The sequence below is a fragment of the Alnus glutinosa genome, chromosome 14 (assembly GCF_958979055.1).
Source record: "Alnus glutinosa chromosome 14, dhAlnGlut1.1, whole genome shotgun sequence".
Classification (NCBI taxonomy): Eukaryota; Viridiplantae; Streptophyta; class Magnoliopsida; order Fagales; family Betulaceae; genus Alnus; species Alnus glutinosa.
Genome location: NC_084899.1, coordinates 3674153 through 3690218, shown reverse-complemented (window position 1 = coordinate 3690218; position 16066 = coordinate 3674153). Strand labels below are relative to the sequence as shown.

The 16066-nt window shown below is 37.9% G+C and overlaps 2 protein-coding genes across 2 annotated transcripts; both read right to left on the bottom strand.

Moving 5' to 3' along the window:
• Positions 1-523: 523 nt before the first annotated feature.
• On the bottom strand, positions 524-3809 carry LOC133858067 (SNW/SKI-interacting protein A-like). Its single transcript, XM_062293494.1, has 2 exons — positions 3313-3809; positions 524-2601 (listed from the first exon to the last, which is right to left on the bottom strand). Exon 2 carries the CDS (start codon positions 2546-2548, stop codon positions 734-736), a length of 1815 nt encoding a protein of 604 aa, XP_062149478.1. The 5' UTR covers positions 2549-2601; positions 3313-3809; the 3' UTR covers positions 524-733.
• A 925-nt stretch (positions 3810-4734) lies between these two features.
• On the bottom strand, positions 4735-15904 carry LOC133857137 (dolichyl-diphosphooligosaccharide--protein glycosyltransferase subunit STT3A). The gene is made up of 23 exons (XM_062292270.1): positions 15685-15904; positions 15186-15248; positions 14877-14932; positions 14630-14701; positions 14349-14454; positions 14209-14259; positions 13598-13693; positions 13257-13316; positions 13051-13164; positions 12689-12775; positions 10880-10983; positions 10692-10787; positions 10165-10285; positions 10004-10084; positions 9779-9910; positions 9445-9675; positions 8773-8916; positions 6582-6768; positions 6413-6510; positions 6152-6231; positions 5970-6057; positions 5261-5350; positions 4735-5170 (listed from the first exon to the last, which is right to left on the bottom strand). The coding sequence occupies exons 1-23, from the start codon at positions 15799-15801 to the stop codon at positions 5108-5110; spliced, it is 2337 nt and encodes a 778-aa protein (XP_062148254.1). The 5' UTR covers positions 15802-15904; the 3' UTR covers positions 4735-5107.
• Positions 15905-16066: the final 162 nt, after the last annotated feature.

Sequence of the window (16066 nt, the reverse complement as noted above, 5' to 3'; positions counted from 1 at the left end):
TAGGAAACTATTAAGGATTCAGCGAGATTATGGACATGCCCAAGTGGTAAAGGTGAATTCCACTATAATGCAAAGTCTTTGAGGAAAAAAATGTACAGGCTTTGTTAAATCTAGGTATAGTATAGGCTTTGTTAAATCTAAAGTACGGTGAGGGAATGAAAAAGAAACAAGAAACGAAACACAAAATCATACCAAGAAGTAATTGAGACACTGGGTTGGACGGGAATGCCTGCCCTGTAAATGATTAGATCAACTTGATATTTCAATTCCAGATCAACTTGACATTCACATATCAGTTTCACTAGAGCTCCGCACAAACTGGGGTGTAAAACTCTCTTGTTCATAGCATGAAAAGCATACCATCCATTAATCACGATGTTAAACAATATACATTGTACGGTTGGAACTGCACCACTTAACCTAAATATGCATTCTAGTTTCAAGCCCCCTCTGCACTGCTTAAATGAATATGGTTAAAGACAACACTTCTATTTCGACGGGCATGTATAGCACGAGCTACGAATGAGAAATAGGTTAATTTGCAACTAATAACGGATAATAATACATTGGTAAACAAAAGTAAACGTCCTTCATACAACCGCTTCCAAAGCTAGGATTCGTTTTTGCAACTACAAGCTGATTGAGCAATAAGACAAATAACAGCAAGAACTTGTTTAGTACGACTCAAACCAAGAAAGAGAGAGAAGCTAAAAAAGAATGAAAGAAAAGCTACTTAACGCCCTCTTTCAAACCCAATACGACTTCTGCCGGAACCTCCTTCATAGCCATCTCGCATTGAAGACCCTGCACTTGCTTTCATTGTCCCTCCAGTACCAACTTTCTCGAGGGCTTTCTTACCCTTCTTCACCTCTGTCAAGAACTGATCCAGTCCAAATGGATCAGCCTCTTCAGCCACCTTCTCAAACTCAACTGGCCCATCTCTTGGACCGGCTTTTTCAGCAGCGCCTGTAAAGCCCTTGTCAGGCTTGAAGCGATCAGTCTTCATGATATTCTCCAACTGCTCATCTGCACCTCCATACATCTCAGCATCGGCATCTTTCTTCGGCCTGTAAAGGGTTGAAAGCGTTGGCTGAGCAGTAAACAAGCCCTTGTCATACACATTGTACTGGTCATCAGTGGCAAATCCAGAGTCCATCCCTTTCTCCTGGTTGAACAGTCTCTGGTCATACATAACCTCTCCTCCTCTTCCTGCTCCAGTAGAAGCCATGCCAAGAGCAACCTTCTCACTGACATCACGATCTCTATCTCTTGTGATCTTGCTCTTCTTTCCCATTGCAGCATCCTTGGCCTCCAATCTTCTCTCCCTCTCCCTCTCTCGGCGTCGCTCCTCGCGAATTTTCTCACGCCGAAGCCGTTCTTCTCTTTCCTCCCTAGTCTCCTTTGGGAAATCCTTCTCTTTGTCCCTTCCGTGCTCATAATCAACTCTCATATCAGAACTATCCATGGCTCTCTTCTCAGAAGGGATTGGAATAGCCGCCGGGGGTGCCACACCGGTTCTCTCAGCACGTGCTTTTTCAGCAAGCGCCCTCAGTTCATGCTCTTTCCTTTCCTTTTCCTTCATCATCATCTCCTTTTGAACCTTTGATCTCATGGCTACAGCTTCTCGAGCCTTCTGCTCCGCAACATACAAGGCTTCTGAAAGCTTTGCAAAATTATCATTGATCTGAACATCTTGAAGGCCTCTACCATCAGCTGCAAGACGCTTATCAAGAGGGATGGTATAACCTTTTGGGTTCTTCCAATTTGAAATACAAGGTGGGATCTTCCAATCTTGTTGATCCTTCACAGTCACAGGCCGAGGAGGAGAATGCATCACCGGCACAGGCGGGGACCCAGAAGCCTTTGGGACTCGCTTATGCTTGAACTTAGGAGGTTCAAGTGGATCCACAGGCATCTGCATCATACTGATTATCCTCTCCTTAGCACCTGAGTTGAATGCTGCCGATTGCTGTGATGGCTTATATTTGATAAACTTTGTCTCAGTGGACTGCTTTGGTACATTTTTTGGCTGCGCCGCACTCAATCTCACATTCACAATCTTTTCAAGTGCAGCTTTTGTCTCTTGTGTTGTCTCCTCAATCTCTTTCTGAATCTCCTCATCAGTTTCTGTCTCTTCGCTATCATTCTTCAGAACCTTTGGTATAAGATCTTTATGCTGCGAGTAAACAATCTTCTTTGCATTCTCATTCTGCTTCACAATCGCATCATAGGCAACATTGCCATGGGCATCAACTGTAACAGGAAGAATCTTTGATCCGGGCTTCGATGATCTGTCCCTACCCATGTCAAGTGGGTACTGAGCCACGTGAATCTCTGGAAATGCGCCCCCATCCCCAAAATCCTCTACCTTTCGAGGAACAAAACCTGCACGCTTCAAGTAAGGAGGCACAGGATTGTGCTTGATAACGGAGGATTTTTCTGCCTCAGAGGAACTGAATCTCTGCTTGAACCATGGATCATTGGAGTGATCATAAATTGAAGTTGTGGTTGATTTTGCAGCCGGAAGAAGCTCCTTCAAAGCCGCCATGATAATCAGCTATTCAATAACCAAAAACCCAATAGAGCTTCAAAGGTGAGGAACTGCAAATAAACCACAAAAATAATGGAAAATCAGTTAGTGCAGAGACGCAAGTACATAGTAAAATTCATTAAGAGAACAATCAGTACCTTTCATCAGGAAAATATATAACCCAAAATTCATACAGGAACAACAGAATCTGTCTAGTTCTATTTCTATTAGCACATCCAGGCTAATTTTTATTTTTTCGTTTTTCTAAAACTCTTTTGCCTTCTAAAGCAGAATATAAAAAATGAAGTAAAACCCAGAGGTTATTTATTTTCTTTTCAGACCAATTCTAGGAGACCAAAGAGAGCATAAAGATTGGATATTTCCTTTTTTCGCAAAAAAAAAAAACAAAAACGTGTGAGCGTTTTGTGAGTGAATTTTTTCGCAATGAAATTTGCCCATTATCTATCTACTTCTACTGCATCACATGAACAATGAAGGCAGACAACAACAGTTCACTCGTCATTTTTACCAACTTTCTTTCACACATACAGAACAACAAATCAATTTCTAATACGCCAGCAAGTTAACCTCATCAAATTATCAATGAAAAATCGAATCCCTAAAATGAAACCCTAAAACAAACAAATGCCCTAAATCAAAATCCCAGTGACACACCCTAAATCAAAATCCCACACACTCACACAGTACACAACACACCCTAAAAATGCCGAGACAAAAGCGTGAGAAAGAGAGAGAAATTGAGAAAGAGTGGAGAAGCTTACAGTGTAGCAACGACGGAGACAAACGGCGGCGAAGACGAGATGGGCGAAGAGGTAGAGGCTGGGCGTCGTGGAGAGCGGAAGGGAGACGAGAGGCAGAGGCTTGGCGACTTGGCGTCGTGACTCGTGGGCGAGCAGCAGCCGGCAGAGCGCAGAGAGAGGTGAGGAAAAAAACAATTAAACCCTAAACCTAAAAGAGAAAAAGATGATTTATGGGTTGTAAAAAACGACGCCGGACGCCCTTCACGTTTTTCACTTTTTAGTTCATGTATAGTAAAAAAATATAGTTCATGTATAGTAATCAATTGACAGCATTCGATTTGTTCAGAGCCTTCACTTCTCAGTTGCGAGAAATTCATGGGAACAGTGGACTTGCTCCTTGGTCTATGATTGAAGAAGCTTGGGAATCTATAATGTACGAGGAATCTCCCGTGAAGACAACTCTCGTGTCCAAACTACCACGCAAACATTTGTTGGACATGGTGGGGTTCTTTGATCTCTCTTTCGTTTGACCTCATTTTATTTCTTTTATCTCACACTGCACAATGACAAAAGCGTAGAATACAAAAGATAAAAAGGTTTGGTAATAGCCTAATAGGAATGTATTGTTCTTTAAATTTGGTGTGTGGGCATTTTTATCTGGTAGCTTCTTGTCAGATGGCTGAGCTATTATTTATTTGTATAATCTAATATTATTAACTTTTCAGAATTTTGGCAAATAATGAGAGCTGCTTGTTGGAGGAGTTCTGCAGAACCAATTGCATGTTAGGCTGGGACTTGATTTTCGGTTCCTTTTCTCAGATTAGTTAATCTAGATCTTGGGAGGCATTTCAATACGATAAGACCCAGTTTGGACATAAATTAGTTACAAACCAATCTAATAAATTGTCAGTGTCTTTTAATATGTGAAAAACATATGTATTTTTTAATAACAATGTGCTTTTCACATTTTTTTTTAGTTACATTAATAAAAAAAATATGCTTTTCACATGTTTTAAAAACACTTCAATTTATTAGAAAATGATTTTGTAAAAATTAGCTGAAAACTAGTTCGTAGCTAATCTGTGGATGCCAATATATAAACAGATTCCAAAGCCTCCCTTGTTGCCATTAGTCACAGTTTCTGCCCTCTTTTGTTTCTTTTTATGGTCGGGTTGAATTTTGAGGATGTTTGGAGGAATTGTGGGTCTCTATCGATTGGATTAGTCATACTTTTAACATTGTTATTGTGACTTCAAGTGAAATTTTAAAGTTGGCTACGAATTCAACTTTGGGGTTTCAAAGCTAAGTGGTTCTAAACTTTTTCACTCCATACATTACATGGCACACAATCTTACTAAGAATACCTTCTCGTGTCCTCAAGTTGGTACAGAGGGCCAAAAATGTAGCTACTGGAGATGTGCCCCCACCCAGAAACAAAAGAGCTTTGTCAGAATGTAAAGAACCCATTAAATTTGCTAAGGAAAGAAAAAAGGAAAAGACGAAACAATATAATCCATGTGGCATTACATGGCACAAACTATCCTTCAATGGACAATAGAAGATGTACACTGAATGTAGCACTAGGTGCCAAGCCCAAACAACTAATCCAAAACTGTTCTCTCCCATCCGCTCTACCCAAGTGTTAAAGGACTAAGATAAGTACAAAATCTTTGACTTGATCATTTGCATTTCTGTAAGGAATATGACTTAACTATGCCAGCACAATCCTTCTCCAATGGCTCTCAGGTACTTTATAGGTATCAAATACAGTAACTGAATTGAGAAAAATTGCCTATCAGAAATGAAAATATAACGTTCAGTGCCATGGATTCTTGTTTTTTGATCCACTTCTTTTCGCGCTCGATGTTGAGCTTGCTTTCTGCCAAGATCAAAAATAATTAAAGCAGTTATTTAGATAACATTGGGCCCAATCTCAAGACATAACTGAGTAAGGAGGAAGAATACATACCGATTTTGATTTCTTTGCCTTGCCCCTGATCCTGTTCTTCGGAGGTTTCAGTTTGTATATGCGAACCATCCAATGATGAGTTGTGAAAACCTAAATTGATATTAAAGCCACAGAAATCCAATCAAAAAAAGAACAGGAACTTCACGTGAGAAAATTTTCAAATAAATTTGACTAGTTGCACCAAGATCAGTAAAGCTCATCAATCATTGGTTGCCCTCATAATGAAATGAGAATGAGCACTTGCTTATGGTACCTATTCTTTTTTTTAATAAATTGCTTAATAAAACAACGTTTTGGAAAAGAAATCCATGCAAACATCACAAGAGCTAACCATTTCAAATCATATAGAAAAGGCAGCCAAAACTAGCAAAGGCCCAAGGGGCCATATTTAATTATGTGACAAGAAAGAAGCCGCTTTATTGGCAATGTTCTACACCCTGGGGGCCACTGTTTAACAGTATGGAAGAATAACAGAGATTATGAAAACTAGATTCCAGGACTACATAACGTTTGCATGGATTAATCAAACTGCTTTTATTTCAAAGCCCACCACATTAAGCAAGAGTTGGAATAATAACCTATTAAAAAGACGCCCTAGCAAAATTTAATAGTCATATATATCAAATATTTTAATCACATACAATGCTAATTATATCACACAATGCATTTTTTTTTTTTAAAAAAAAAATGGATGTTCAGATCAACTGACCTCTTCAAAATGGGTAAGTTTGAAATGCTTCTTTCCAATTTCTGTCCGCCTGACCCTATCAAAGGCTTTACCATCTGTCTCCACAAACCTGTGGTAAAGAGATGAAAAAAATTCAAAATTTAAACAGCCAAAACAAATGTACCCTCCATATAGAAACCACTGACTTCACAGCAAAATCAGACCTGTAATAGGAGAGTTTGTACATGAGGCAGTTTAGCATGGTGGGTGTGGCCTGAGAATCGATCCGATATTGACCATCTCTCTACAAACAGAAAGAAAACATAGTAAAACACATTGCTAACTCAAATGAATTACATAGTAAGCTACAATATCATCCAGTTCCTTTGTGCAAAAATAAAAAATCCAAGACCCTTTTTGTTAGTTATTACATTTTTTTTTAATTAATTTTTTTTTTTTTGTGGAAAGTAGTGATAATCACTTACAAGGTAATCGGGTTCCTTGATATGAGGAAATACACCACCTCCTATACGGACCATCCACAGGAACTTATTAATATCGTCACTGGGGTAGCCAACAAGACCTGTACAGACAGACATCAGAAGAAAGTACCTTTTTTGGGGGTTATATCTCAGCATACCAGACAGAAATTACCTCCAAAGACAACAAGCACATATTTTACGTCCAAAGAGTTAAAAATTTCCCAAGCTGCCTTTTCTGGAGAAGACATGGCAGTACCAACAGTTGCAATGTGTGTGTTGTTCCATGTATTATTGTCAACAATGACAGTACGATTAGCCATAGCAGTAGTTTGGTACCCATAGTCCCACCAAGATGCAACCTGAAAGAATACAGGCGATGCTATGTTAGTGGTCAAAGTTTATTAGCAGACACAATAAGCTGTGTTATATAGGCCACTAAATCCATCTAGTGGAGAAGTCATGCGTCATGCTCCAGCAAATATTCTAGTAGAAATACCATTAATTAAGAGCATTTACAATGGTTTAGCCATTTTGCTAAACCTATTTTTGCTAATTTAGCTAAACAATTTTCAAAACCTCACCCATAAGCTTATCTAAATTTTTCTCTAATATATCATTTTAATTAAAAACTCATCTCCACCAAAAAACACCAAATTAAACAACCAATCATCCAGAATTCCCCTTTTCTTCAAACTTTTTCTACTTTCCCTTTCTTTAAACACCGTTTCTCAGCAACCAAAACCACATACTACTCCAGCTCCAGCATCCCAACAAACTCCAGCCTCTCCAACTGCCCCTGAGGCGCCGCCGCCTCAGCTTGTATTTTCGCCGCATAAGCCATGAGCATCAACACCAAAAACTGGTCTACCTCCAGCTGCAAATAAGGCACGGCCACCAACACCCAAAAAGGGTCCAATTCCTCAACCAAAATCATCTCCAAATACAGCAATACCACCACGAGGATACAGCAATACCATCATCCAACAATTTCCTTATCCGATGATTTTGCACACACTAGGCAGAAAATTCCAAAAATCACAAATCACAAATCGGAATTCCAAAGAGTAGTGGAGAGCTCAAATCAGAAATCCTCTGATGTCCTCCCTCACCACGCCATCCTTGGTCGGGAAGTCCTCCAGCGTCATCTCTTCCAGCTCACCCCGCCTCATCTAATTCTCTGACCCGGCCACAATCTCCTCCCAGACCTCATTCCCTGTCTTGTCGCCAAGCTCCTTCGGCTGGGAGATCAACGACGAGCCGTTGGGGAAATGGGGCTCCGGGACTTTGCACACTGGGTGGACAAAGCATAGTCATGGAGGGTTGAAGAAAGAGAAGACCTTCCATTTCGTCCATGGTAGGCGACAAAAAAGTGAGTGAGAGAAATGTTAAAAAAAGAGGGGAAGGAAAAAGAAAAAAAAAAAGAAGGAAAAAAAGAAAAAGAAAAAAATGATGCATTGAGCTACAGTATTACGCCATATGTGGCGTGATACTGTAGCAAAATGGATTTTGCATTTGGCTTTAGATAAGTTGATGGATGCCCCATTTAGCCTTTTGCTTAGCCATTTTGGCTAAAAAGAGGAAATGCATAGTCGGATGGGAGTGCTCTAAGGTGAAAATCACCCTAGGTACCCTGAACAGAAGCAGTTAGTGGCAACAAATTGCTATTGAAGACAAGCCCAACATGCTCAACATGTGCATTACTCATGATGTAGCTTGAAATACATCAACATATAGTATGACAAAAAAATAAACCATGATTTCATTCTTGCATCAAGATTATATATTAGGACATAGTTGGCTCTAAGCAGTTTTACTCTCCAGACATTGGCATGCATTTTACATTACACTAGATTGAAAAGCAAAAATAGTTGACTAAACCCATGGCAATCATCAAAATCACACTCCTAAAGCGAGCTTAAAGCCATCTGCCACCCATTTACTCTCACCCAGGCAGTTTAGCTATCGTAGATGATCCATTTAAAGCTCCACAAGTAACCTTTTTTCTTTTTCGTTTTGGCCATAGAAAAGGATTCCTCTAGTACTAATAAGAGTGAGCCCATTGGTGAAAATAACTGCAATCGAAATCAAGATGAAAATATTTTCAACAAAACATGTGCAATGAGAAGTACCAGGCTCAATAATAAGTTAGTATAACCATGAAGGCTATTTTTTTTTTTTTTGATAAGACCATGAAGGCTAAAATTATAAACAAGATCATGATACAGCTGCACTTCAAACCATAATACCAGAAATAAACTGAAGAAATAATAGTTCAGACTTCAGATTCATGACAACCAAGTCAGTGTTAAAAAGAAGAAGACAAGCACAGTAAAAGAAAGGAAAATACATGATGCTGAACTCACTTTATCATCCACCTCAGTGTTGTGGCTCAACCATGCATAAGCCTCTCGAAAATCATCAAAAACATGAAGACCATCATGTGAATAAGATGTTAGAACAATAGAAGGAGCTGAATAAGCTTCTGCTGCCGCCCAAACAGAGTGAACCTACAAAAATAAATGTCATTCAAATTAGAGGCCTTTCTTATTACGAAAAATATTTTACTAAACAGAAAGGGGAACAGAGAAGGAAAGGAGCAGGTATCCCCTAAAAAAATGCTAATAAAATAAAAATTGATATATGAAGAATAAATTTTGACTAGTAAAATACATGGAGAATATATTTTTTCAATTTAGAATCCTGTACAGTGACATTTAATGTCAAATATAAAGCTTTCAGATGGATGCTAGTATTCACATTCAAAGGAAACTTACGAAAAAAATAACAATTCTTTATAATAAGCAACAGAGAGCAGTAATGTGCAAACTTTAGAATCATTCAACATGAAAAAATTGGTTGACATATAATTGAAAGTTGTTAGAAGTTTAATTGATATTACTTATCAAAAAAAGAAGTTTAATTGATATTAATTGAATCTATAAGTATATATTACTTCAGCTAAAAAGTGAAAAAGAATAAAAAAGATTCTTAACAAAAAGATTACAATTGATGAAGAAAGAAAACAAATCCAATACCACATAGAAAGCACCCAGCAACACTAGCAAGAGAATAGCAATGACAGATGCTTCCAAAGGTAAGACCAGCAGCCTCTTCTTAATTTGGGACTTAACGGAAGGCTTTTCCACATGCTCCTTTTCCTTCTTCCTATTCCTTTTTGAGGGTCGTTCCTTTAATGCATCCTCACTTTTTTCAGTCTTTACCACATCATCCTGTGCTACAGTACTATCAGAAGTAGAATCCCCTGCCTTAATGATCAAAAACAGAAAATGAACTTTAGCCTGATTAAACTTATTAAGCGAGGCCAGAAGAATGCAAACTGGCAGTATAGTGTAAAGAAAACAAGCTTACATCAGTTTGGGATTTTCCTGCTACTCCAGGTAACTGAAATTTGATCGATTGTGTGAAAACATCAAAAGCTCCTGAGAGAGCAATCCCAGACACGATGCATGCTGCTGGAGCAAGTACAAGCATAAGACGTACCTGTAAAATTAGCGGAAACGATGATGACTGACATAGAAAAATAAGAAAATGAAGAAAGACAAAAAGACATTGGCTATCTCAACATTATCTCACCATGACCCCAGAAAAATAAACTGATGTGACAATATAAAGGACCACAAAGGAGCTTGCATCAGACAGTGGTGAGAAGCATGCCTACCAAAGTAAACAGACCATGTAAGATGTATAAGTATATACCAAATAAAGCAAACTTGAATTGAAAAATCAAAACTTACAATAATGCCAGCAGGAACCAAGAATGCCAAGACGTTAATGTCCATAAAATAAGAAGGCCAAGTAGGAGGTTGATGCTCACTAACACTTGCAATAATTGGTATGTACTTGCTTGCATATGTTCTGTCAAAACACAGTGAACAAAATAATAATAAACAATGTTGATTTATTACTACAAATATCAAAGCCATAATAAGCACTATTCCGCATAATAATGAGAAAAGCAATAGAGCGACAAATAGGTCAAACGATTCTTTTACGTCTCAAAAGAGAAAAAAAGGGCTGCACTGCCTATGGATTTCATTTTTATTTTTGGTGGGGGGGAGTTGTACAAGTTCGATGTATTAGTAACTCAAGGGCAGACAAAGCCTACTCATGAAAACAAACTATACCAACCAAAAGGACAGTCAATTGGGAATCAGCTTGCAGTTAACTCTAATTATGACTTCTATTGCTATAATAATTATATCATTACAGAAGAGTCGAGTGACTAAACAAATAAGACGTGAAGTGTGAACTAGGAACTTACGGATCAAGCAGACTCAAACTTCGTCCACTCCATCCCATTGTCGGACTTGAAGCTACCAATGCTACAAGTACTGCTAACACAGCACAGCACACTACCCTGAAGAGTAAATAATGCAAAAAGAGAGGAAATCAAATTTGTGTTCTGCCATGTTGTGAATACATTAAAGAAACTGAATAATGGAAGCTTACAGGCCAATAGATATAACAAAGGTAACAGCAACTTTGAACATTTTTGGAGAGAGAATCCCTTTGATATAATACACAAGAGCCACCACATGGATAATAATGAAAACCTACAGATGAAAATTAGCAACAAGAAATCAAGATAGAAAGAAATAAAAGCAACATGATATAAAAATTTTTTTTGATAAGTAATAAAACAACATGATATAAAATGAACAAGGTCAAAAGTAAAAGAGAACAATCTTTTGGCAAGCTGAACAAAATCTAAAAGACTCAGTGGACCACATTGAATCAATGTCATCTAGCAATTTATCTTAAGTCACGTCTCTCAGTGATATATTTCAAACACTTCTTACTTCATGTCCTTTTTTCTTAGTCCTTATGAAACTCTTCCCTGTTTGCAAGACATCTCCATTTGAAGATGCTGTCGGCCTCCAAAATACCATCATAGAAGTAATTTTCTTGACTTATAACTCTTGAAAGTGGCATGGCCCAGATATGTAGTCTCAATAGTGGCTATTACAAATCTAGCTGGAACAGCCTATATATATATATATATATTTTTTTTTGATAAGTAAAATATATAAAAAAGGCGCAAAGGGGCACAACCCAAAGTACACAGAAAGTATACAAGGAACCCCTAATGAAAAGAACATAGAGAACATCTATCTAAGAAATCTAAATAGGAACAATCATACAATAACTTAAATCTATCTTTCCACAAAAACAGCATTTGAAGCATCTTTCTCTTCAGATTCACCAAAGAAGACTCACAATCTTCAAAACAGCGAGCATTCCGTTCTCTCCAAACGCACCACATCAAACACAACGGAGCCATGCGCCAAATTTGAATCGCAATCCGATTACCCTTCTGACCCCTCCAACTCCCCAACATGTCTATCACCGACCCCGGCATAACCCACTCCACCCCAAACAATTGCAGCAGAGCCCTCCACAAATCTGTAGCCACCATACAATGCTGAAACAAATGATCAATAGATTCTCCAGCTGTCTTACACATAGAACACCAATCCATGACGATAATGTTTCTCTTTCGAAGGTTATCCAAAGTTAAAGATTTCCCTAAAGTAGCCGTCCAAACAAAGAAAGCCACTCTCGAGGGAACATTAACTTTCCAAATACTTTTCCACGGAAAAGAAGACTGAGTAGGACTAGACAACAACTTATAGAATGACTTAACCTCAAAAGATTTCTTTCTCGCTGACACCCAACACAACTTATCCTCGCCCTCGCTGCTAACTTTGAGGGAATACAACATCCCAAAGAACCTACTAACCACTTCGACCTCCCAATCATGAACTGAACGAGAAAAGACCATATTCCATAAGATGGTGCCATTTTGTCTCTGCATGATATCCTCCACCCAAGCATCCTTATTTCAAGCAATCAGGAACAAATCTGGAAAGAGGATCTTCAAGGGAGTTTCCCCACACCAAACATCATGCCAAAACAGAACTTTCGAACCATTCCTGATCTCATATCTCACATGCGCAGCAAAAGTATCCCATCCCCTCCTAATACTTTTCCACACGCCAAACCCATAAGAACCCCCCACCTCATAACAAAAATCAGTAGATAAGGCAAGCAAAGCACTCATAAACGGAAAATCATTGCTAAACATTTTATATATATATATATGATGAGGAACCTTTCCAAGGCAGGACCACTTAATGAAACCACCTACTGTCGGGTAAGCCTTGGACCCGTGCAATTGCTTAAACAAATTTTCACACTATTATTTTCTTTTTGATATATATATCAAAGCCGATTATCTGTGGGGAAAAGACAACTCACCAAAAATGATGCAAAATGTTCTGATGTCATGACTGCATTGAATCCAACAACAGGCACTAATGCAGCTAACAATGTTCCCAAGACAACCTGCATTGAAAAAGCTATAATTTGGACGAGAACCAAGAGAATTAATTTATGAATTGAAGAAAATTTTCCCAGTGACATAACCTCAATTTCTAGTAAAGGAGATCACTGGGAAAATTTGTGATCTGCAGCAGTGATATTAGTAGTCCAGACGACAATGAATAGAGACTACACTCCAATCAATTTTAGCATGTATTCTACAATCTTCATATACAATGCATGTTCATTTTTCTTTTTCCGAATACATAACAAGTACAATGAATGCAATGGATACTTACAAGAGGAGCATATGCAATGTATAGTCGGGAAGAGAAGCGACCAGTCACAATGCACATAAGAACATGCATTGGAATAAGGTTAATGATAAAGGTGTAGCCTCCCCAAGAGCAAACCTGAAAGAAATAACATTTTTGCACATAAAAATAAATATGGTGAAGTGTGAACATAGAGAAGGACTCAAATAGCATTAGGAAAAAAAGCTTACCATGTAAAAGTATGCTATGGCATTCAAAGTGGCATAGAAGAGGGATCCTGTATTCAGTGTCTTGAAGCAAAATATTTGTAGTCAGCGACAATCAAGTAGATAAGAAAATAATACATTTAGAACATCCAACAATACATCAGTGGGAAAACATTAACCAGACAAGTACACCCTACTATTTCTTAAACAAACATTTTTTTTTTTTTTGTAAAACAAATCAGAATGGTAAAACTATTAATTGGAAAACTATGCCTTATTATTTTTTTTAATGAGGCACCATTTTAGAAGTAAATACAACACCACAAAAATCTAAAAGAGTATACTGGAATTTAACAAAAACTAACCTTTATGTAAAGGTAAAAGGTAAAGATCAAAGCAAATATAGCTACAGCTTCATTGTCATAGCTGCCAGCCACAGATCGGGATATATATGACGGAACCTGGAAAGAAAATACAAAAGAGTATAGTGAAAATTATGCACTTGTTCATATTGATGTGTTGCAAAGAACTACCAGTAATAATACACAATGGTTCTGCACATTCAAGAGAAACTTCTTCTATTTACAAGACCAATGTTCTAAACTATAGAATAAAACAATTCATAAAAATTCCAGAGATAGGCAGCAAGACATATTTCTTCAAGACATTTAAAATTCCAGACCATGCATTAATGTACATCTGTTCCTATTTTGATTCATTTAGTGAACTTTTTTTCCAGGGTATTCTCCTTTCAGACTGAGACCAGAACATCTAATAGAAAAGAATAAGAGAAATTCAGATTAAAATACCACAACTGAAGATTCATAACAAAAGAAACAGGATGAAACAATCATAGATCAAAACTATTTAGGACAACTCAGAAGAAAATGACTTTGTTTTGCTGCTGTTCTCAGTCTTACAAAATTCAACTATAAAAAAAACTAGCAAAGTTACAAATACCGGCTGTATAATTTACCATAGCCAGAAGAACCGCCGCTGTCAGTCCAGCACCAGCACCCTTAACTTCCTGTAAAGGTGGGAGTGATTTAATATCATCATCAAAGCTAAGGATAAAATCCAAATTCTGAGGACACACCTTTCACTTAGAATGCATACCTTTGTCAGAAGGTAAGTAGCCCATGAGGCAAATGCAGAGAATATAGGTGCAGTAAATACACAAACAGTTTCCACAGACAGAGGAATGTTTAAAGAATTCAAAAACCTGCATTCACAGAATAATTTCTCAAACATATTAGTAACAGAAGACTCATACATAGCTACTACTTCAATATTATTAAGATGGGTAACCCATATCAAGACAAGTGCACCAAATTCAGAAGAAAAATAGAACGACAAAATACACTCCACTAACTTAATATGAAGTCTCAAATACCCACCACCATAAGGTGCCTGCAGTCAATGTCAATCCAGGGTAAACAGTTCCACCAATAACACGACCGAGAGGATACCTTGAGAAAAGTGAAACAAACAAAGTACCTTTAGAACTGTTAAATAAGAACCTCAGTTGAAGGGGAAAAAAAAAGGTGTAACAAGAAGTCTGCATGAGAGTTCGTTTTTCTTTTCTTTTCTTTTTCGTTTTTTATAATGAATAAGAATCCTTCTCCTATATATAGAAGAAATTACCAGGTGCGATCGTCAAACCAGTTCCAAAAATCATATATTCCATTCTTTGTCAGGTACTGAAACCAAAAAATAAGGCTGTCATCTTCTGCATTGCTTTATATTATGACAAATAATGAAATTTGTCGATACAGGCACTGCAGACTTAGATACTGAAGTTCAACGTAGTTACGTAGAAGTGAACAGTTTTCAAGTAATCAAACAGAAACTTCAAAACATTGTGCTTACCTACGCAATATAAGCAAAAAAACACTTAACAAAATAAAAATAAAAAATAAAAAAACTAAAGCTTTCACTTGACGGAAAACAAACCTGAGTGACTCTATAATTGAAATAAGGATCGAACTCGTGAATCACACTCTCGTACTTTATAACCTGCATGTTATTCCACAGAACAATGTTACAGCGAGCACTAGCTTCACGCATAAAAAGAAAAGAAAAGAAAAAAAAAAATCTAGAAAGACACGGCTACACTCCATTTGGTTGCTGACAAAATGTAAGAACACGAACGAAATGCAAATTTAGGTCAGGCCTCAGTAGTACGGAAAAAACCTCCAGCAAACTGATCATACAGCAACTATTTTGTTTTGCTGAGTTATATACAATCAATTCCTAAATGGCCTAAAGCATTTCCAAAACCATAAGACACATGAAATTACTCGAGAAAGTTTGTGTGAACGACTGTAAACTCAAATTTACTTCCATTCCCTTCATTTTCACAGCAGCCAAATGGAAAGACTTCAAAATTGAAGACTGAGAAAAGATCGGATCTAGAGGGAAAGTGAGGAAGGTTAAGGATCAGATAGCTTACAGAGAAGAGACGGATCGAAAAGGCCAGAACGCCGATCAGGACGAGGATGAAGAAGGAAAGGACATTTCCGAAAGCATATCTCAGGGATGTCCCTTTGGAGGTCTCTGAGGCCTCCATTGACGAGCAAATCGAGCTTAGTTAGTGCGAGAGAAAGGTAGAGAGAGGGTGTGAGGGTGGTTTTGTAGGTCGTGCGTGGAGAAGACTTTGGAGCGAGAGAGGGGGGAGGGGGTTTGATTTGTTAGAACTACGAAAGTACCCTTATTATCTTAAATGACAATGATGGGTCTTAAATATCTATCGAAATGACGGGAGTATCCTTTTTATTTACTTGTGGCGGAAAACTATTGGCTACCCAGGACGTGGGTCGTCGTTTTGGTCCTGG

Coding starts and splice junctions, on each gene's coding strand:
- LOC133857137 (XM_062292270.1), bottom strand. CDS start 15,801: ATGGAGGCCTCAGAGACCTCCAAAGGGACATCCCTGAGATATGCTTTC. Junction 15,249..15,684: donor TTTCGATCCGTCTCTTCTCT/GTAAGCTATCTG, acceptor AATAACATGCAG/GTTATAAAGTACGAGAGTGT. Junction 5,171..5,260: donor AGGCAAAGAAATCAAAATCG/GTATGTATTCTT, acceptor TGATCTTGGCAG/AAAGCAAGCTCAACATCGAG.
- LOC133858067 (XM_062293494.1), bottom strand. CDS start 2,548: ATGGCGGCTTTGAAGGAGCTTCTTCCGGCTGCAAAATCAACCACAACT.